The sequence below is a fragment of the Jaculus jaculus genome, chromosome 4, assembly GCF_020740685.1.
Source record: "Jaculus jaculus isolate mJacJac1 chromosome 4, mJacJac1.mat.Y.cur, whole genome shotgun sequence".
NCBI classification, from domain to species: Eukaryota; Metazoa; Chordata; class Mammalia; order Rodentia; family Dipodidae; genus Jaculus; species Jaculus jaculus.
The window spans coordinates 168,470,102-168,493,381 of NC_059105.1; the positions used below are offsets into that span (position 1 = coordinate 168,470,102).

General features: G+C 45.2%; 1 protein-coding gene across 4 annotated transcripts in view; it reads left to right on the forward strand.

Annotated features, from left to right (window-relative positions):
- Positions 1-1,059: 1,059 nt before the first annotated feature.
- The window catches only part of Usf3 (upstream transcription factor family member 3), a 51,198-nt gene continuing 28,977 nt past the window's right edge, over positions 1,060-23,280 (forward strand). For 2 of the 4 annotated variants that reach the window (XM_045148338.1, XM_045148337.1), the window contains exon 1: positions 1,060-1,138. Coding sequence is in view for 2 of the 4 variants with exons in the window: in XM_045148335.1 (XP_045004270.1) it covers positions 18,732-18,799 (68 nt within the window). In the remaining 2 variants the exon portion in view is untranslated. Of the gene's footprint in view, positions 1,139-18,676; positions 18,800-23,280 lie in introns of those variants that run through there. The other 2 variants (XM_045148335.1, XM_045148336.1) reach the window with 1 other exon arrangement.

Sequence of the window (23,280 nt, forward strand, 5' to 3'; positions counted from 1 at the left end):
CCAGGTTTATCCCTGACCACGGCCGTCGTGCTTTGTTCCAAACGAAGGACATCGGGAGTTCACAGCCTACGGATTCCAGTAGCACCAAGCCCCCAACGACCTTCCGCCGAAAGGGAAGCTGCTCACACCTGGACTCTTTCCTCTAGGCTAAGGAAGGCTCTCTTAATTCCAAAAGCCTCCCGTGCCCTCCTCCTCTTAACTTTTTTCGTTTTGTTTTTCTGACATACGGTTTCACTCTAGCCAAGGCTAACATGGAATGTACTATATAGTCTCAGGCTGGCCTCGAACTCCCGACGATCCAATTACCTCTACCTCTCAAGTGGTAGGATTAAATGCACACACCACCACGCTCGGCTTCCTTTTTTGCCCCCCTCTCACGTCCAAACTCCCACTGACAGACGAGAAACGCATGATAGACAATTGGTAGCTACTAAGTTTTCTTCCAAAAGCAGCCTTGTCTCGCCGATTCTCAAGGCGTCATCCCCTTTAAGGAACTAGGCCCACCTCTTTCCCATCCACTCACACCACTGGCTTTCCTTCCTGCCAGTCACTCTATCTTTAAGAATATTTCCTGTTCTTTCAACCGAACTTGCTCCCCTCCCGCCTCCCTCATTGGGCGGCACGAGGCCCCGCCTCTCTTGGCTCGTCCCTCCGCCTCCGCTCCGCCCTCTAAGCCTAGCGCAGACATTGCCGGCTTCTGATTGGTTGCGGTGGCAGCCTCCCCAGCAGCTGATTGGTGCTCTTCCTGGCGGCGGGCGGGCAATGTGCTCAAGCAGGCTAGGCTGAGCGCGTGCGGAGCGGCAGCGGCGGGAGGGGCGGGGCGGGGAAGGGAGTGAGGGGCGGGGCGGGAGGGGGGAGGGGGGCTGGGAAAGTTGAGGCCGCGCTCCGCCGGCTCTCCGGCCTCGAGGGCTCGGGCTCGCGGCGGCGGTGGTGGCCGCTCCAAGAGGCGGCGGGGGCGGGGGGAGAGGAGGGCCCGGGGGCCCGCGCTCCCCCAGCCCCGGAGCTAAGCAGCCCGCGGCGGCCGCGGAGCGAGACATCCTCGTGGCCCGTGGGGCATCACCTCTCGTGCTCTCCCCGCCTGCGACCATGACCCGGGCGGGGGTCGCCGCCACCGCGGCCGGGACCGCGCAGCGGGCCGGTGAGTGCGGGGTGGGGGCGTCGCTGACAGCCGTGGGGTGCGGGGGCAACGGCGGCGGCTCCCGGTACTCGGCTCCACCCCAACCCCTCGTCCTGGCCCCGGGCGCCCCCAGTGTCGTTCCTTCCCCCCACCCCCCACCCCCGAGCGCCGAGCGGGGCGCGAACCCCCGGCTCCCTGCACCCCCGGCCTGCACCCTGGGCGCTCTCACCCCGCGCGGTCCCGGGCCATAAAGAGCTGCGCAGCCCACGGCCTTGGCTTGCATCCCCCGAGCGCTCTCCTTGGCCTCTTCGGGGCTCGTCCTCTTGACTTTCCTCCCTGACCCCGTCGTCTCATCTGGGCGCCGCCGGCTTCTGTAACTCGCGCGGCCGCCGCCACCCCCAGGTCGCCGAGTCCGGGCTCCGCGTTTGCTTCTTAGAAGCCTAGCTTCTGCTTTCTGGATAGCTGCAATGGCCCCAATGCCTGTCTTCCTGAGCTTTTTGTTGAGATTCTTTAAAAAATTTTTTTAATTATGGATCTCCCTTATCTGCTTCCCAGGGGACGTTGGTCTTTTATTATTATTATCATTTTGCGTTCGTTGATTTCATCTGCGAGATCGACACTATGTAAACTTAACTGTCAAATTCTAATGCTCGGGCAACATTTTACCACTAAGTAGATAGAGCGAACTAACACGCACGAAAGAGTTGTTGACCACCTGTGCAGGTAAAGAGGGGAGTTGCTTTACTTAAAGAAAACAATGGGCAGGTTTCTCGAGGACACTTGAAAGTGATTTAAGTGGATCCTGGAGTACAGCCCCCACCTCGTCAGGAAACTACTTTTTGATGGCTCAACAGGCTGTCATATCTTCGTCAAGTTGGTGACTTCCCCTCCTCTTCCTTGAGTTGCAGTGTGGGCTACTCGTGGTTGCATTTATTTGAGAAGTACTCTGAAAGTATAAATAAAACACGAAGTAATTGTTGCGCTTTTTGAAACAACGAGGTATACAGTGTTGGGGGGTGCTAAAGTAGTGATTACATAGTATCACATTTTGCTCGAGTCTGAGCAATATGACTTATATAAATTGATATTCTGATAGTGTTTTAGCGAAGTTTTGTAAAAGAAATCTATACGTGAATACAGCCTGTAACATTGCCTAACCCAAAAGCTTTGCATTGCAGGGATGTAAAGGCAGCTTAGAATTGAAGTAATTATTTTCTGGTTAGCTGTCTGTGGAATATCATAGAAGTAAAGTTCTCAAGTTGCAGTTCATACAGTTAGTGAGCTCGTCATGTATGAGAAGCTAATGAATTATATCCCTGTTTTCAGAGTTTAGTCCGTCAACATAGAAAAAGAACCATTAAGAAAACCGAGATTGTACTGGGTATGGTAGCACACACCTTTAATTCCAGCACTTGAGAAGCAGAGGTCGGAGGATTGTGGTGAGTTCGAGACCACCCTGAGACTACATAGTGAATTCCAGGACAGCCTGGGCTAGAGCGAGACCCTACCTCGAAAAAAACAAAACACAAAACAAACAAACAAAAAAGAAAACCGAGATTGTGAGCTGGAGAGATGGCTCAGTGGTTAAGCACTTGCCTGCACATCTAACAACAGGTGGGTTTCTCTAGCGCCCACCTAAACTCAAATACAGTGGCGCACACATCAGGAGTTCGTTTGTAGCAGCTAGAGGCCTTGGCACGTCCATTCATATTCTCTTTACCTCTCTTTCCTTGCAAATAAATAAAATTAAATTTTAAAAGCTTAAGATTGCCAGAGTCTAACCTTCAGTGGATAACCAGCTCAAAATTGTTGCTTATAAATGGTCTTACATCAAGCCTATGTTGATGGTAACTCGATTTACCTTTCTGTTGTCTGCTCCAGTGGTTCTGTAACTGGGCTGGCTGTGTGGTACGATCACCCGTGTGTCTACGTTTTAATGCCTAGGCCATTTCCCTGAGAGGTTATGTTTGATCTGGAGAGGAAGCTGACCGTGAAATACTTAAAACCTTTCAGGTGATTCTGCTCTGCAGCCTGGGCTGAGAATTCCATAAGTTTAGAACACTGTCCAAACTGTTAGCCTTTGTTCCAGGCTTTTCCTTTTTAATTTAATTAATTTATTTATTTGAGAGAGAAAGAGAAAGTAGATGTGTGAAGGCCTCCAGCTCCTGTAAACTCCAGATGCACACGCCACTTTGTGCATCTGGCTTACATGGGTCCTGAGGAATCAAATCTGTGTCCTTTGGCTTTGCAGCAAGTGCCTTAACCGCTAAGCCGTCTCTCCAACCCATTTCCAGGCTTTTCGAAGTCAAAGCCTTCACTTGGGTATCCAACTTAATCCACACTACTTCCCAGTGTGAATATTTGGACCTCACTGCCACAGATAGGAAGTTTAGGCTCCTGCTTGCTAATTACATGGGGCATTTCTTTTTTTTTTTTTTTTTAATTTATTTATTTGAGAGTGACAGACACAGAGAGAAAGACAGGTTGAGGGAGAGAGAGAGAATGGGCGCGCCAGGGCTTCCAGCCTCTGCAAACGAACTCCAGACGCGTGTGCCCCTTGTGCATCTGGCTAACGTGGGACCTGGGGAACCGAGCCTCGAACCGGGGTCCTTAGGCTTCACAGGCAAGCACTTAACCGCTAAGCCATCTCTCCAGCCCGGGGCATTTCTTATGATAGGCTTCCCTCTCCTGCCAACAGTTGTGTTTGGTGTTTGTTGTGTTTGTTTTTGTGAGATGGCATCTCTGTGTAACCCAGGCTGGTGCCTCAAATCTGTGGCAATTTTGCCTCCCAAGTGCTAGGATTTTAGGCTTGTGCCACCACACCCAATACCAATAGCTTTTTGTTGTTGTTGTTGTTTTTCCAGGTGAGTCTCATTCTGTCCTTAAACTCATGGTGCTCCTTCTACCTCAACTTTCTCAAGTGCTAGGTGTGCACCACCACACCAGCCCAATCAGCTTCTAGTGATAGGCTCTTTGAACCTTTTTTGTTTTTGTTTTCTGAGACAGGATGGCATGGGACTCACTCTAGTCCTAGGCTGCCCTGGAACTCTTGATGATCCTCCTGTCTCTGCCTCCCCAGTGCCAGAATTGTAGGTGTGAGCCATCACACCTGAACTTTTGTATTTCATGTTGTTTAAAAGACTTTTTTTTTTCAACAGACACAGAGAGAAAGAGACAGAGAGACAGAATGAGTGCGCCAGGGCCTCCAGCCACTGCAAACAAACTCCAGATGCGTGCGCCCTCTTGTGCATCTGGCTAATGTGGGTCCTGGGGAATCAAACCTCGAACCGGGGTCCTTAGGCTTCACAGGCAAGCGCTTAACCGCTAAGCCATCTCTCCAGCCCCAAACAACTTCTTTTGTGTTAGGTTATGGCACATACATTTGGGAGACAGAGGTAGGAGGATAGCTGTGAGTTTGAGACCAGCCTGAGACTACATAGTGAATTCCAGGTTAGCCTGGGCTAAAATGACACCCTACCCAATAGACCCCTTTTTTGCAATGACATGTGGTTATTAAACTTAAAAAAATTTTTTTTTGTTTATTTATTTGAGAGCAGCAGAGAGAAAGAATGGGCCGCCAGAGCCTCCAGCTACTGCATACAAACTCCAGAGGCATGTGCCCCCTTGTGCATGTGGCTAACATGGGTCCTGGGGAATCAAGCCTTGAACTGGGGTCCTTAGGCTTCACAGGCAAGTGCTTAACCACTAAGCCATCTCTCCAGCCCTGTTTAACTTTTTATGTAAACTAAACAAACATGCACATTTCTTCTGCTCACTCTTTACAATAAAGGGTGTATTGTCTCTTGCTTCTTCTACAAAGGTTTATTTTAAGTTGGCTGGTTTGGAATCCTCACAACTTCATTACAATCATCCTGATGTCTATTAGTGGTTTCTTCATACTGTAAGCAGCATTGAGTTCATGGGTAGCTGTCAGTTTTTTTTTTTTTTTCCATGTCTTTTCTTTATTTCTTTTTTAAATATTTATTTTAATATTTATTTATTTATTTGAGAGAAAGGAAGAGACAGAGAGAATGGGTGCACCAGGGCCTCCAGCCATTGCAAACAAACTCCAGATGCATGTGCCCCCTTGTGCATCTGGCTTACATGGGTCCTGGGGAATCGAACCAGGATCCTTTGGCTTTGCAGGCAAATGCCTTAACCGCTAAGCCATCTGTCCAGTTCTCCTTGTCTTTTCTTGATTTTTTTTGAGTGGGTTATTTTCTCTTCTGTGACCCCTCCCAAATTGCTTCCATTTATTTCTGGAATCACTTACTACATAGACCCTTGTCCATCTTCCCACCTGACCGCTAAACCCCCCAGGGTGCCTGTGTTGGAGGGTGTGGTTCACATTATAGCTGTGGATACGAAGGCAGCACGGCCGAGGTAGAAGCCCAACACCAGAGCAGCTGTGTTCTCAGGACCTAACATTGCTCCCAAATAAGCGTGAGTTGAGTGAATGACTGCCTTGTTAGGTACTGTACAAAGGTAACGGCATTTATCTTCACCGTTGGTGGATTTGGCATTGATTGACATCACTATTAAGTATTGAACTTCCCTTATAGATTTTTCAAGGACTAGAGTGGTCTAAGTGATTATAGTTGTAACAGATCGTTTAAATATGTAACAGGCCTATATACACCTTTAGTGTTTTGCTCTGAGCTTGTTATCCATAAAATAGAAACTCTTGCTAAGAGCGAAGCTGTTAACTGTCCAATGGAATAATTTTTCTTTTTCTCATTAAATTTTCCATGCGGGTACAATTGTGCTACTTCAGAAGGCCAGATCTTTTAATTAGATCAGTTAGGCATGATAAGTTATCCCTATTAATGTGCTTACACTTTTTAATTCAGTTCATCAAGTGTTTATTGAGTACTTACCATTTTCCCAACACTGTTAGGTGCTAAAGAGAATACAGAAATAGCAAGTGGTGAACTCAGCTCATAAGAAATTTTGGGAAGTATTGGGAGCACTTAGATCAAATAATTAAGGGATTTAATGCAGCATTGATTGGTTACTGAATTAAACATATATACCTGAGTCTCTGATATGACACTTAATGATGAAAAATTAATAAAAATTTATTCTAAATATTTTTATTTATTGGAAAGCAGAGAGAGAGAGAAGAGACAGAGAGAGAATGGATGCTCTAGGGCTTCCAGCCACTGTAAATAAACTCCAGATGCATGTGTCACATTGTGCATCTGGTTTATGTGGGTACTGGGGAATTGAACCTGGGTCATGCCCCAGGTAGTCTTATTACCCCCAACTAATGAAGCCTGTTTTGTGTCCCCTTGTAAAGGATTCTCACATTAGCTGCTGTAATTCCTTAAAACAGCAGAAGCCATTAAGAATGGAGACTTAAAAAAAAAAAAACAAACAGTAATATGGGCTGGAGAGATGGCTTAGGGGCTAAGGCACTTGCCTGCAAAGCCAAAGGACCCAGGTTCAATTCCCCAGAACCCACATAAGCCAGATGCATAAGGTGGAACACATATCTGGAGTTCGTTTACACTGGCACCCATTCTTTGCCTCTTTCTCTCTCTCAAATAAATAAATTAATTAATTAAGAGAAAAACAATCTGTAATGTGACCATGAAAAATTCCACTTCTGACTGTATCACATGCAGGACCAGTGTCTCTTATTTCAAGCAGCAGAACCTGACTTGAGCTAACTTGAGCAGAAACTATTCATGAATCTGTAGCTCATAGAAGGGAAATGGAGGAACTGGGAAGATGACTCAACAGTGAAAGGGTAAGCCAGGCAGGCTTTTTTTTTTTGTTTCAGCAGGTAAGACTCCGACTTACCTGCACACAAACACACACACACAGACACACACGCCTGCAAGTGCAAATTAAAAAGAATTGCCGGTCATGGTGGAGCACGCCTTTAACCCCGGCACTTGGGAGGCTGAGGTAGGAGGATCGCTGTGAGCTTGAGGCCAGCCTGAGACTCTATAGTGAATTCCAGGTTACCGTGGACTAGAGCAAGACCCTTCTTTGAAACACAAGACAAAAAATGAAAAATAACTAGTTAGGAAAGGTTAGGAAATGCTAGTCCGTGGGCTAACTCCTCCCTGGCCAGCTTACTTTCCTAAAAATGCAGAAAAGCTGTTTGCATTGAGCCTGTCTCAGAGCTGAGCTCATGGTTGAAGTTCCACCCATACCCAGCAGTAAGCTCTTCCAGACAGTGCAAAAGCAGTGTTTCCTGTCTCTGCACTGGATTTGACAGTGACACCATTCATTGAAGGAGAATGGAAGGTGAGGAAGAGCGGAGAGTAAGTGTAAACAAGGTGTTCAGGAAGCCTGATACTCAGGGGAAAGAGAGAGGAGATGTACAAAGGTCAGGACAAAAATCCTTGTTGCTGGGCGTGGTGGCACATGCCTTTGATCCCAGCACTTGGGTGGCTGACATAGAAGGATTGTTGTGTGTTCAAGGCCAGCCTGAGATTACAGAGTGAGACTTAAGTAAGCCTGGGCTACAGTGAGACCCTCAAAAAAAAAAAAAAAAAAAACTTAAAAAATGTTGATTTTTCTTTTTTCTTTTCTTTCTTTCTTTCTTTCTTTTTTTCTTTTTTTTTCCTGCTTTTTTGGTAGGGTCTCACTCTAGCCCAGGCTGACCTGGAATTCACTATGTAGTCTCAGGGTGGCCTTGAACTCATGGTGGTCCTCCTACCTCTGCTTCCCAAGTGCTGAGATTAAAGGGCTTTTGCTTTTAAATGGAAAAAAAAAATGACTAAGGATACATGTTAATGAAAAAGTGTCTAGAGAGGGAAAGGGAGATTGGGTAGCAAATGAGAGAAAAGAGAGAACACATTTACTAAACAGAGCATAGGAAGAGAGTGTGGTGTCATCAAGAAACTGTAGGCACGGGCAGAGTTGCAGCAGACTGTCAAGGGTTACTAGGAGTGGGACAGACAGCAAAGTGGAAAGGTCCTTTCAGTGAAGGAAGGCATGAAGGAGGCTGGAGAGATGGCTCAGCAGTTAAGGTGCTTGCCTGCAAAGCCTAATGACTCAGGATCGATTCCCCAGGACCCATGTCAAGCCATAGGCACAAAATAGTACGTGTCAGGAGTTTGTTTACAGTGGCTAGAGCCCCCCCCCCCCCGTTGCAAATAAATTAAGTATTTTTGTATCTTTTTGATGAGAGAGAGAAAATTGGTATGCCAGGGCCTCCAGTCAGCGCAGTCAGACGCCAGAAGTGTGCACCACCTTGTGTGCATGTGTGACCGCGCCCAGCTAGCCTCACACTTCGGATACTCTTGATTACCACATCTAGTGCATCATCTAGGAAACAATTTTTCCCAGTAATTTTTGATCCAAGGTTAGTTGAATTCGTGGATTTGGAACTCCTTGTATATAGAGAGAGATTTGACAGTTCTGTAGCATGAGAGGAACATGATGGAATCTGATTACTTAGAAGGAAAAACAAATGAAACATTGGGGTAAAAATCCACTGAAGAGGGTGGGGGAGAGAGCTCCGTGGTTTAAAGGTACTTGCTTACAAAGTCTGCCAGTCCAGATTCAATTCCCGGCATCCATGTAGAGCCAGACACACAAAGTGGCACGTGTATCCAGAGTTTGTTTGTGGCCATAAGAGGTCCTGGTGCACCTTTACTCATATACCTCTTCCTCCCTCCCCTCTGCAAATAAGGAAATAAATAAATAATTTACTGAAGGGCAGGAAAAAAGCTGGGAGGAAAAAAAAAGTCTATTAGCCAGACATATAAAAAGAAAACTGGGTTGCAGTAGGTTTGCATTGCTGGCAGAAATCACTCGACCAAGAGCAGCTTTGGGGGGAAAAAAGAAAAGGTTTATTTTGCTTTGCAGGCTTGAAGGGAAGCTCTGTGATGGCAGGGAAAACAGCAGCATGAGCAGAGGGTGGACATCACCCCCTGACCAACGTCGGGTACAATAGCAGTAGGAGAGTGTGCCCAACACCAGCAAGGGGGGGCACTGTAACCCCATCTCACCAGCAGGGAACCTAGCATTCAGAACACCTAAGTTCATGGGGACACCTGAATCAAAGCGCCACACTGTGACAAGGTGGCCAGATGTTTAAGGCAATGGGCTGCTAATCAGTGCTTCTTCGTATTCTACCTTTAGCAGGCATGGTGGTGCACGCCTGTAATCCCAGTGCTCGGGAGGTTCCAGAGTAGCAGGATCACTGTGAGTTCAAGGCCATCTTGAGAAGCCTACATGGTGAATTCCAAGTCAGCCTGGGTTAGAGGAAGACCCTACCTTCAAAAACTTAAAAAAAAAAAAAAAAGTTTTATTGTCATTGATAAAATGTAGACTTTGACGTAAGTTTCTTAAAAAGTGCCAGTTTTATTATGTTCCAAATAGTCTTGTTCATTTTTTTAAATGAAATGTTCTGAAGAGGTCTTGCTTAAACAAAGAACTCATGTTCGAATCTCCAGGTCTCACATAAACTAGATGCACAGTGATGCAAGTGTGCAATGTCTCATGCACACAAGGGGCCACATATGTCTGCAGTTTGTTCATAGTGGCTGAAGGCCCTGGCGTGCCCATTCTCTCTCTTGCTCTGTCTGCCTCTTTCTCTTTAAAAAAAAAAACTAGATAAGCTGGGAGTGGTGGCACATGTGTTTAATCCCAGCATTTGGGAGCCAGAGGTAGGAGGATTGCCATGAGCTCGAGGCCATCCTGAGACTACATAGTGAATTCCAGGTCTGCCTGGACTAGAATGGAACCCTACCATGGAAAACTAAAAAAAAAAAAAAAAAAGTAGATAGTAAAAACTTCTTAAAACTTAAATCTTTAGTGTTATCTGAGTAGTTTGTGCATGTTTTATTTGTGTAATAAAAGAAGTTTCATGTAAGCAAGAGACCAAAAATAAAACAGTAAGGATACATTTTAGTGTTGAAAAGCCAGGAAAGGTATACAGATCAAACACACTGAGAAATGTATAAAAATACAAAACATATTCATATTGATGGCAAAAGTCTTGCTGTGTAGAGAAATCTATAGCCTCATTCAGGCATCAGATGACTTTTTTTCAAATCAGTCCCAGAAAACTCCTCAAGTGATGCTGGCCAGGGAGGTCCCTGATGTCCCCAAAACATAAGCCATTGCTGAGGCCCTTGGTTTCCCACCAGAAATAGATGGTAAGACCCTATTGCTGAAGACTCCACATACTTGGGCTGCAAGGCCACTGAGAAATCTGATGGAGCTGAGCTGAAAACCTCCTCCATGTAGACCAGCTGATAGAAGGCTGGAAGAAGTCATTCTACATGTAGTTCAATGGGAGAAAAAGAAATCACCAGTAAAGATACTAAACAGTGGACACTGCAAGCCTTATATTTGGGCAAATGAGCCAATGGGTGCAATAATGGCACGTCTATCATAGTGGAAACCAACTGCTCTCTAATTGGACTAGAGGCCCGCTCCATGGGAAGGAATACATCCCTGATACTGAAAACTTAGAACACCGGTGATCATGAGTCCTGGGGGTGTAACATCTGCTGCTGTCTGGCTAAATGTATATACTATGCTCACCAAATTGCACAGTAAGCACTTCTCTTAATGTTCACACCCATATATTAATGCTACTCTCACTTTTAGTAGAGAACCTTCTCTTTTCAGATGGCAATGACCTTGGGATGACTCAGAAGTCATCATGGTGCTGTAAAGAAATGACAGGAGTGCTCAGCACTGCAATATCTATATCACACCTTCCAAGGCTCAGGGTGTAATGCGGAAGAGGTGGCAGAAAGAATGTAAGAGCCAAAGGAAGGGTAGGACTCCTTACAGTGTGCTCCCCCCAGACACAAAATGGCCTCACAGCACCTGACACTACTTCCACAAGACCATTATAATAGGAGGAAAAGATCATGACGTCAAAATAAGAGAGAGACTGAGAAGGGGAGGGCATGTGATGGAGAATGGAGCTTCAAAGGGGAAAGTGGGGGGAGGGAGGGCATTACAATGGGATATTGTTTACAATCATGGAAGTTGTTAATAAAAAAAAAAAATTTGAAAAGAAAACAAACAAAAAAAAAAACCTCCCCAACTGAGATGAAATTCAGAGTGGATTGTGGGTGAGAAAGTACGCAGGGGCTGTGAATGACCCACCTTCAAAGCAGCCATCATCCTCCAGGCCAAACAGCCAGAGCGGATGTGTATCAACAGAGCACTTGCGGTGCTTTGTACCGTGTAGAGCTGCTGCTGCCACTGGCTGTGGAGCTGTGCCCGTCAGCAGTGCCCTGGCTGCTCATGGCTGCTCGCAGTCCTGTAGTCACTGTGCACATTCGTGGCACAGAGCGATCATTCTCACTGTGTTAAACCAGCGGTTCTCAGTAGTAAGGGGATGGAAAGTCATCTCGGGAGATTGAATAACTTTATTTATTTCAAGGTCGAGTCTCACTCTAGCCGAGGCTGATCTGGAACACACACTAGTCAAATGCAAAGTGATCCTCCTACCTCTGCCTCTCAAATGCTGGGATTAAAGGTGTGCGCCACCATGCCAGGCTTAATTCTTTTAAATATATTTTTACAATTTTTTACATTTATGATAGAGTGGGCACACCAGGGTCTCTAGCCACTGCACACAAACTCCACATGATTGCATCACCATGAGCATCTGGCTTACATGGGTTTTAGGAAAACACCCAACCAAGAACAGCTTGTGGGAAAATGTTCATTTTGGCTTACAGACTCAAGGGGACACTCCATGATGTCAGGGGAAACCATTGAATGAGCAGAGGGTGGACATCAACTCCTAGCCAACATCAGGTGGACAACAGCAACAGGAAAGTGTGCCAAACACTGGCAAGAGGAAACTGGCTATAACACCCATAAACTCACCCCCAACAATACACCGCCTCCAGGAAGATTCAATTCCCACATTTTCATCAGCTGGGGAACCTAGCATTCAGCACACCTGTTTATGAAAGACACCAAATCAAACCACAGCAGTAGGCAAACACCTTAACCAGTAGGCCATTTCTCCAGCACCCCCTCTTTTTTTCTCACAAGGTAGAGTCTCACTGTAGTCCAGGCTGACCTGGAACTCACTCTGTAGATCCAGGTTGGATCACAGGAATTCTACCTCTGCCTCCATAGTGCTGGGATTAAAGGCATGCACCACCACGCCCCCCACCTTTTTTTCCTTTTTTTGGTTTTTCTAGCCCAGGCTGACCTGGAATTCACTATGGTGTCTGAGAGTGTCCTCGAACTCACGGCAGTCCTCCTACCTCTACCTCTTGAGTGCTGGGATTAAAGGCATGCGCCACCATGCCTGGCTACCATGCCTCTTTTAAAAAAATATGTTTATTAATTTGTTTGCAAACAGAGTATGGGGGCACCAGGGCCTACAGCTATTGCAAATGAACTCAAGATGCATGCATCACTGCATCTGGCTTAATGAGGGTCCTGGGGAATCGAACCAGGGTTGCTAGGCTTTGCAGGCAAGTGCCTCAACCATTAAACCATCTCCCCAGCCCTTAATTTTTATTTTATTTTATTGCTATTTTTAAAAATATTGTTTATTTGTAAGCAGAGAAGAGAGAGAAGATGGGCATGTCAGGGCCTCCAGCCACTGCAAATAACTCCAGATGCATGCACCACTTTGTGCTTCTGGCTTTATGTGCATACTGGGGACTCAAACCCCAGTTATGCTTTGCAGGCAAGTACCTGTACCACTGACCTACCTGTACAGCCTTTATTTTTAATTTTTTGAAGAGAGAAAGAATGAAGGGGCACCTCAGGGCCTCTAGTCGCTGCAAACTCCAGATGCATTCACCACTTTGTGCAGCTGGCTTTATGTAGGTACGGGGGAATCAAACTTTGGTCATTAGGCTTTGCAGACAAACTCATTAACCACTGAGCCATCTTTCCAGCCCTTAATTTTATCTTTATTTTGTCAGAGGTTTACTATGCACACCAGGCTGGCCTAGAAATCTGGATTCACATGGCTCACCCCCTAAGTCCCAAGATTATAGGTATTCGCCAACATTCCCAGCAAAATGGTGGTTTTTTTTGTTTTGTTTTGTTTTGTTTTTAAACAGTAATAGCTTGCCTGGGAAAACTAACTTGAGTCATCAATTCATTTAACCAATAATTGTTATATATTTAAGGCAAATCTACAGCATAAGCAAGGAACAACTCAGGACTGTCAGAAAAGCACCTTGAATATATTAGACAAAGAGTCCATAAATATCCCCAAAGATGTGAGAGACTCTTGTGTAACATAGCAGAGGATTGCTATATAGAGACTGGGGCTGGTGACGGATACCTTTAATCTCAGCCCTCAGGGGCAGAAGTGGGATCTCTGTGAGTTCAGTGCCAGCCTGGAGTGACAGAGTGAGATACAGGTCAGCCTGTGCTAGAGTGAGATTGTACTTTGAAAAAAAATAATTTTTATGCAAAATGATTACTTATGTACCTTGAAAGTAAATGTAAAATTGTATTCAGGAAATTATGCTTTGGGCTTATATCCTTTTCTTGAGATACAGGTTGGCTGAGATTCACGATGAAAGGTACTTCTGGTAGTGGCAGGACTTCATTCTTTCATATTTCTTTTTTGTTTTGTTTTATTTTATTTTGGTTTGGTTGAGGTAGGGTCTCACTCTAGCCCAGGCTGACCTGGAATTCACTATGGAGTCTCAGGGTGGCCTTGAACTCACAGCGCTCCTCCTACCTCTGCCTCAGGAGTACTGGGATTAAAGGCGTGCGCCACCACAGCTGTCTTTCATGTTCTTATAGCACATGTCATCTCATCTTGACATTAGCACCAAACAGTGTGGTGATATGATTGACAAGAAGGTGCCAACAGACATCGTTGCTGGAAGGTGCAGGACAAAGAAGTAAGAACTTCAGACAGCAGTTAACTGAAGTAGAAGACAGCCTACCTACCACACTGTCAGCAGGTCCTCCTGTCCTCTCTGAGGGATGGAAAGCAGCTGTGGAACCACAAGTACAGAAGGATCCTTTAGGATGTGACAGGCATCCCTACACAGAGCAGTCATGCTGTGCATAACAGTATATTGGCCAAAGATGGACCATGCACAGCAGCATCCGCAAAAGATTATATCACCCAGTAAAGTCCTGGCCACGTTAATTTATGTACATTCCACTCTATGATGACGGTCCAGTGGTAATGGCACTCAAGCATTTCAAGCTCAGAATGTGTGTTGGTCATTAAGTGATGTGTGACTTTATGTCCAAGGATTTGAAGGTTTAATAAGTTGAGCAAGATAGAACTGGTCATAGTACGTTCTAGGCAAGGAATTTTTAATCTAAAGTGCTGGAGAAGAGAATTATAAGTAACAGGGCCTGAGCAAAGATTCTGAAGCACTAAACAGGATGACGGGCATGAGAGCATGTGCGTCTGCATGGGGTCGGACAGGATTTAGTCATGAATATGTAGTGAAATGGGGAAATGCTCATGGGGAATAGAAGGTGGATGCAAAGTTACTTGCGCTCCATCACTTGTGAAAAAGCAGACATGGAAAGGGGAACCAAAAGGAAATCCCTAATCACCCAGTGATTCTTCTAGAGAGTTCTGATAAAGAATCTTTTTTTTTTTTTTTTTTGGTTTTTCAAGGTAGGGTCTCACTCTAGCCCGGGCTGACCTGGAATTCACTATGGAGTCTCAGGGTGGCCTTGAACTCACAGTGATCCTCCTACCTCTGCCTCCCGAGTGCTGGGATTAAAGGCGCGCACCACCATGCCTGGCTAAGAATAAAAAAATTATAATTTGAGAGAGAGGAGACAGAGAAAGAGACACTAAGCATGGGTGCTGCAGGGCCTTCTGCTGCTCCAAATGTTCTCCAAACACATGCACCACCCTATGCACCTGCCTTTATGTGGGGGCTGGGAAATCAAACCCAGGTCATCTGGCTTTCAGGCTTGGCAAGCAAGCTAGCGCCTTTAACTGCTGAGCAATCTCTTCAGCCCAAAAATAGTTTTGTTTTTTTGTTTTGTTTCCAGGTAGGGGTCTTACTCTAGCCCAGGCTGACCTGGAACTCTAGCTCCAGGCTGGCCTTGAACTCACAGTGATCCTCCTACCTCTGTCTCCCAAGTGCTGGGATTAAAGGCATGTGCCATCACGACTGGCCTGAGAAGAGTTTTAATTGTTTAACTATTTGTTTTCTAGATTTCTATTACACTTACTATAAGGAAAAATTGATAGAGCAAGGTTATGAAAACAAATAGCACTTTTTTTTGTTCATTTTTTTTATTTTTTATTTTTATTTATTTTTATTTATTTATTTGAGAGCAACAGACACAGAGAGAAAGACAGATAGAGGGAGAGAGAGAGAATGGGCGCGCCAGGACTTCCAGCCTCTGCAAACGAACTCCAGACGCATGTGCCCCCTTGTGCATCTGGCTAATGTGGGACCTGGGGAACCGAGCCTCGAACCGGGGTCCATAGGCTTCACAGGCGAGTGCTTAACCACTAAGCCATCTCTCCAGCCCACAAATAGCACTTTTTGTATTACAGAGAGTAAATTGGTATAATGATCCAGATCAGAAATGTAAGCTGAGTCACGACATAATTTCAGTGGTGATTTCTAATCCAGTAGGGCAAGTCATTTTGACTGAGGAGGACTGAGAGTTTTCTGGAGATTTTATGTTATTTTAATATTACTTCTTAAACTTCTGTATTTATTTGTGTGAGAGAGAGGCAGGGTCCGGAGCACAGATGTGGGCATTTCAGGGCCTCCTGCTGCTGGAACCAAACTCCAGACACAGGTCAGTTTGTACATCTGGCTTCACATCATGTGGGTGATGGGGAGAATTGAACCTAGTCCAGCAGGCTTTGCAAACAAGCACCTTTCATAGCTGAGCCCTGTCTCCAGCCTAAAAGTAGACTGACAAGTGACTGAGTGCAGTGGAGCATTCCTGGGGCTGGAGCCCGGGAGGAGCAGGTCAGGCTGGCTCCTCTTTGCCTTCTGTCCTCCTTCCCGCATATCCCAGCTGCCCATGGCCTCTGCCACCTCACATGAAAGGTGGAGAATCTGGCTGCTTTTTTGTTGTGGCTTCTTTCTTTTTTTGTTGTTTTTGTTTCTCAAGGTAGGGCCTCATTCTAGCTCAGGCTGACTTGGAAATCACTATGTAGTCTCAGGGTGGCCTCAAACTCATGGCGCTCCTCCTACCTCTGCCTCCTGAGTGCTGGGACTGAAGGCGTGCGCCACCACGCCTGGCTCTGGCTGCTTTTTTGTTTGACAACTTCCATTATTACAGACAATAAACTGTGACAATTCTCTCCCCTCCCCCACCTTTCCCTTCACAAAGTCGTCATAGCCCTTCCCCTCTCCATTAGTCTGTTTTTCCCCCTCTCTTTCATTTTGATTAAGATCTTTTCCTGCTCTTATGAGGGTCTTGTGTAGGTAGTACTCAGGATTGCGAGGTCATGGATATCCAGGCCGTTTTGTGCGTGGAAGATTGCACCTACTTTTCCTTTGGCTCTTACATTCTTTCCTTCATCTCTTCCGCAGTGGACCCTGAGCCTTGGAGGGTGTGATAGAGATGTTTTGGTGCTGAACACTCCTCTGTCACTTCTCAGCACTATGGTGCCTTTTAAGTTATCCAGAGGTCACCACCATCTGAAAAGAGAAGCTTCTCTAACCCAAAAGTGAGGGTAGCATTAACAGTATGAACGTTAAGAGAAGTGCGTAGTGGGCAGTTTGGTGAGCATAGTATATGCATTTAACCAGACAACAGCAGACATTACATCCCGAGGGCTCATGACTACCCCATCTTAGGTTTTCAGAATCGGGCATGTATTCCTTCTGTTGGAGTGGGCCTTCAGTCCAATTAGAGAGTAATTGGCTTCCCCCATAGCAGACATGCCACTATTGCACCCGTTGGCTCATTTGGCCTGCCTGGCCAAACTTAAGGTTTGCAGTGTCCACTGTGGAGTATCTCCATGAATGTCTTCTCTCCCCCATTGAACCGCATGTAGCATAGTTTTTTCCAGCTTTCCGTCAGCTGGTCTATAGGAAGGAGGTTTTCGGCTCAGCTCCAGTTTGATTTCTCAGTGATCTTGCAGCCCCAGCATGTGGCATCTTCAACAATATTGTGGAGACTTTAGATTAAAAATATAGAAAAGGGACATTTGGGAAGAGAAAAGTGAAGGCAGAGACAGGGGGAGCACAGAGAGGGCAACAGGGAATGAACGTGATTATATGTGCACACATAAACGTGGCACAGTGAAGCCTGTTTTGTACAATTACTGTGTGCTAATAAAAGTTTAAAGAAGCATGACACATCCAAAAACTGTTTGCAATAAGTATAAAACATGCCAGGTGTGGTGGTGCATGGCTTTAATCCCAGCACACTGGGGCAGTGGTAGTTGGACGGCGGTGCGTTTGAGGCCAGCCTGGGACTACCGAATGAGACCCAGTCAGTCTGGGCTAGAGACCCTACCTCAAAACCCCACCGCTCAAAAAATAAACATAAAACATTTAGGAGTTCAGTAAACCACAGCAAAGCAGAATTAGATACAGAGACTGAAAAGATCGCCTGGGCTCTTGCTCAGTTGGTAAAGCACATGCCACGCAATTCAGAGCCCAGTGCCCATGTGGAGTGTAGGCTGTGCAGCCTCAGCATTGGTGACACAGTGGCAGGAGGGCTTCATTCCTGGGGCTGGGTAACTCGCTTGTCTGGTCAGATTGGTGAGCTCTGTGTTCAGTCAGAGTCACTGTCTCAAAATAATGTGGACCGGAATAGCGGAAGATTCCTGATGCAGGCTGGAGAGATGGTTTAGTGGTTAAGAGCACTTCCTGTGCGTGGAGCCTGAGGAGGCCTGAGAGACGAAGTTCAATATCCATTATCCACATAAACAGGCCAAACATGTCTATTACTCAGTCCCATGGGGTGCAGAGACCAGAGAATCACTGGGGCTCATGAAAAAATGGCAAGCTCTGGAATCAGTCAGAGACTCCAGCTCCGTAAGAATGGGTGGAAGAGCAGTGAAAGGGGATGCCTGATGGTACCCTCTGACCAGCACACATCAGATGCTTCAGGGCCACATACACGCCCACACAAAGTTGTGTGCACACGAAACATTCCAGATGTCTGACCTCTATGTGTGTACACATGTGCCTATTAAGTAATGTATTGTAAAATACTTTCAGTTAATAAAACATTTTGATTCTAACTTGAAAATTTATGGTAAAGATTAGATATTTATTTATTTGAGAGAGAGAATGAGAATGGACATGCTAAGACTCACGCAGCCACTGGAAACAACCTCCAGACGCGTGTGCCGCTTTCTGCATGTGGCTTACATGGGTCCTGGGGAATCAACATGGGTCCTTTGGCTTTGCAGGCAAGCCCTTTAACTGCTAAGCCATCTCTCCAGCACAAGATTAGTAGTTTTGTTTTTTTTTTTTTCAAGGTAAGGTGTCACTCTGGCCCAGCCTGACCTTGGAATTAACTATGTAGTTTCAGGGTGGTCTCAAACTCACCGTGATCCTCTTACCTTTGCCTTCTGAGTGCTGGGATTAAAGGTGTGTGCCACCACGCCTGACTACGATGAGATTTTTTTTTTTTTAATGTTATTTTCTTTATCTTTTTATTTCTCCCTGGACATAGAGTCTCATGTAGCCCAGGCTGACTTTTAAACTTGCTGCAAACAAACTCCAGATGCATGTGCCACTCCGGGCTTCTGGCCCTACATGAACATATTGGGGAATTGAACCCAGGACATCAGGCTTTGTAAGTAAGCACCCTTAACCACTAAGCCATGTATCTCTCAAGCCCCAGGTCCAGTTTTATATGGCATTGGGAATCGAACCCTTGGTGTTCTACATCCCCAACCCTAGGTTTTTATTTTTATTACATCTAAGGACACAATTTAAACAAACTTTTCCTATTACTGTAATTTGCTTCTCAGAGGGAAGACAACACGATTTGCTGTTCCACAGTTCCACCTACTTTTCTCCTAAATAAGCGGCAGTGCTTATTTCAGTTGCTTCACATTCTCCTCATATTGGGGAGACTAGAGATGATTGGTAGCTATATATAATTGTAGAATTATATACCAGAAGAAATCAGATGCAGATGTATATTTATATACAAACTGATAAAGATGAATGTGTAGATAATTTTAAATTATCTAGTGCATGTTATCAAACGGTTCTGTTTTTAGCAGCATGATTAGTATAATTGAGTAGTTCTTAGTTTACACTATTTGCAGAGTTGTGCAACCATCACGTAATCTAATTGTAGAAAATTTCATCCTGCCCAGAAGAATCCCTTCCCATTATCAATCATTCTTTACCTCCCCCCACCCATTGCAACCACTGGTTTCTTTTCTGTCTCTGCATTTTCTTCATCTGGGCATTTAATGTAAGCAGCTTCAGTTTTTACAATATGTAGTGTTCCTTCTCACAATGGCACAGTGCTTTCAGCTTGCTATAGCACGTAAGGACTTCACATCCTTCTGTTGCAGAATAACATTCCATCATATGAACATATCAGCTGGAGAGATGGCTTAGCAGTTAAGGCACTTGCCTGCAAAGCCAAAGGACCCAGTTCGATTCCCCAGTACCCACCTAAGCTAGATGCACAAGATGGCACATGCATTGGGAGTTATTAGCAGTGCCTGGAGGCCCTGGTGTGTTCATTCTCTCTTTCTCTCTGTCCTCTCTCCCTATTTGCCGCTCTGCCTCTTTCTCTCGCTCTCTCAAATAAATAAATTTTTTAAAATGGAAAGCATTATTTTCCCATGGGAGTATTGGCATACACGTTTTTGTGTGAACATATTTGTTTGCCCAAATGACTTTTGCCCTGGAAACAAGAATACAAGTGTGTTTGCCTCAGATAGGGTACCAGTGGCAGACCAGAGAAACGATTTCACCTGAGATTAGTTGGGGTTTATTGTGGTTACTTACAAGAACAAGTACATCACTGAAGAGTGCATGTGGCATGCCCCTCGCCCCTCCCCCACAGTATTTGTTACCTGTTTACATCTCCACTGGGAGGGTGAGGCACAGGAGCCTTGTGAGCCTCCGGCCTCTCCCGGGATAGTGGCCGTGGTGTACTTAACACTTCTGAATGTGTTCAGAGTCACATGGTAACTCTATGCCTAAATTTTGAGGAGTGGCCAAACTGTACCAAAGTGGTTCTATCATTTTCAGTCACACCAGAGGTGTATGAAGACTTCAGTTTCTTCCATTTTCCACTTTTTGTTATTTTTTAAGTTGTCCTTGTGGATCAGAACTCACTGTGTTTTGTTTACACTTCCTTAATGGCCAACGATGTTGGACATCTTTCTTTGTGTGCCTTGAAATTTGTAATTAGAAATTTGGTGAGGATATAAAAGTTCAAAGATTAAAATAACTATTATCAACACTGAATCTTTTATTCTATTTTCATCCATTTGTATTCCTACATACATATGTATTGCTTTAATGAACTTAGCATCATTTTCACAGTGCTTAATATCTTTTTTATTTTTATAAACATTCTTATTTATTTAATTGAGAGATAGACAAACAGAGGCAGATAGAAAGAATGGGCACGCTAGGGCCTCTAGCCACTGCAAATGTACTCCAGATGCATGTGCCACCATGTGCATCTGGCTTACGTGGGTCCTGGGGAATTGGAACGGGGTCCTTTAGCTTGGCAGGCAGATGCCTTAACCACCAAGCCATCTTTCCAGCCCCTAGTTTTTTTTTTTTTTTTTTAAATGTTGGTTTCTTAAGGCAGGGTCTTGGTCTAGCCAAGGCTGACCTGTAATTTGCTACATTGCCTCAGGCTGGCCTTGAACTCACAGTGATCCTCCTACCTCCTCTGCCTCCTGAGCGCTGGGATTGAAGATGTGTGCCACTAAGTGTGGCTCCTGACCTCTAACTTTTGTTTTGTTTTGTTTTGTTTTTTGAGGTAGGGTGTCTCTCTAGCCCAGGCTGACCTGGAATTCACTATGTAGCCTCAGGCTGGCCTTGAACTTAGATCCTCCTATCTCTGCCTCCTGAGTACTGGAATTAAATGCGTGTGCCACCACACCCGGCTTCTAACTTTTTTAAAAAATTTGTTTATTTTTATTAACAACTTCCATGACCATAAACAATATCCCATGGTAATGCCCTCCCTTCCCCCACTTTCCTCTTTGAAACTCCATCCTCCATCACATCCCCTCCTCCTCTCAGTCTCTCTTTTATTTTGATGTCATGATCTTTTCCCATTATGATGGTCTTGTGTAGGTAGCATCAGGCACTGTGACCTCTAACTTTTGATCCTTCTCTTTCCGTCTTCCTAGTGTTGAAAGTGTAAGCATGTGGCTTCACACCTGGCTGTTTTCACTTTCCTTTTTCATTGTGTGTGCAAGTACATTGTGCACGGGTGTGTGTGTGTGTGTGTATGCGCGCGCGCGTACTCGAGCCATTGGAGGCCAGATGTCAGTGCCAGGGGTCTTCCTCAATCACTCTTCTTTATTGAGATAGTCTCTCACTAAGCCCAGAGCTCCCGATTCTGCTGGGCTGCCTAGTCAGCTTGCCCTGGGATCCACTTGTCTCAGCCTCATGAGCATGTCTGACTTGTGTGTGGGAGCTAGGGACCGCACAGCACGTGCCCTACCCTCTGAGCCATCTCTCTAGCCTCTGTTCCTACTTCTTCTTTTCACTTATACTTTTGATGCCACATCTAAATTTCATAGTGTTAGTTACTGCAGTGATTGCAAAATGAAATTCAGTGCATTTGAGTTAAGTCAGCTTCCTGAGTGCTGGGATTAATGTATTTATTTAATTTTTAAAAAATTTATTTATTTGCAAGCAGAGAGAGAGAATGGGCATACCGCAGACATTAGCCACTATAAATGAACTCCAGATGCATATGCCACTTTGTGCATCTGGCTTTATGTGGGTACTGGGGTATTGAACACAGGTCATTAGTCTTTGCAGGCAAGCACTTTAACTACTATTTTTAAATAAGTTTTCTTTGTTTTTTTTTTCATTCATAAGTATTTTTTATGTGGTCTCAGGATGGTCTCGAACTCACTGCAATCTTCCTACCTCTGCCTCCCAAGTGCTGGGATTAAAGGCATGCACCACCATGCCCAGCTAATAAGTATTTTCTTTTTTTATAAGAGACTGGGAATCTACATCTCTTTTTTTTTTGTTGTTTTGTTTTGTTTTGTTTTTCGAGGTAGGGTCTCACTCTGGTCCAGGCTGACCTGGAATTAACTCTGTAGTCTCAGGGTGGCCTTGAACTCACAGCGATTCTCCTACCTCTACCTCCCGAGTGCTGGGATTAAAGGCGTGCGCCACCACGCCCGGCTCTCTTTTTTTTGGTTTATTTTTATTTATTTATTTGAGAGCGACAGACAGAGAGAGAAAGAGGCAGAGAGAGAGAATAGGTGTGCCAGGGCTTCCAACTACTGCAAACGAACTCCAGATGTGTGTGCCCCTTTGTGCAGCTGGCTAATATGGGTCCTGGGGAATCAAGCCTTGAACCAGGGTCCTTAGGTTTCACAGGCAAGTGCTTAACCACTAAGCCATCTCTCCAGTCCAATAAGTATTTTTTTTAAATATTTTTTTCTTTGTTTGCAAGCAGAGAGAGGAGCAAGACAGAGAGAATGACCTTGGTGGTCTGCGGCAGGCTGCTACGGCTTATGGTGCGAGCTACTAAGGCTTACGGTGTGGGCTATTAAGGGTTATGGTGCAGGCTATTTTCAGAAACCAAATAAGTGGTTCACTTCATTACTCATTTCCCATCCTTGAGGGCTATCTCATGCCCTTTTACCTAGTTTTATATTAGGAGCGGGCTCTGATATAATGAGAAGAGGGATTCTTGCTTCCAACAGAGAGTAAAGCCTGGAGTTTGAGGTATGCAGGGGCCCGCGTAAGCTCCCTTTGGAGCGTGATAGTATTTCTGGGCTTCTGAATTCTTGGGCCTTTCAGTACCAATACTGGGCATGGATTCCTCCCATGGAACAGACTTCAAATCCAGTTAGGGGGTATTTGGTTGCCCTTATAACTGACCTGCCATTATTGCACCAATGGGCACATCTAGATAATTCTTACCAGAAATATCTGGGACACTTTGCCCTAATGTTGAGATGAGTTTCTCAAAATAGTTTGTACAAAGAAGGGTGTGGTGGTTTGATTCAGGTGTCCCCCATAGACTTAGGTGTTCTGAATGCTAGGTCCCCAGCTGATGGCAATTTGGAAATTAAAGCCTCCTGGAGGCAGTGCATT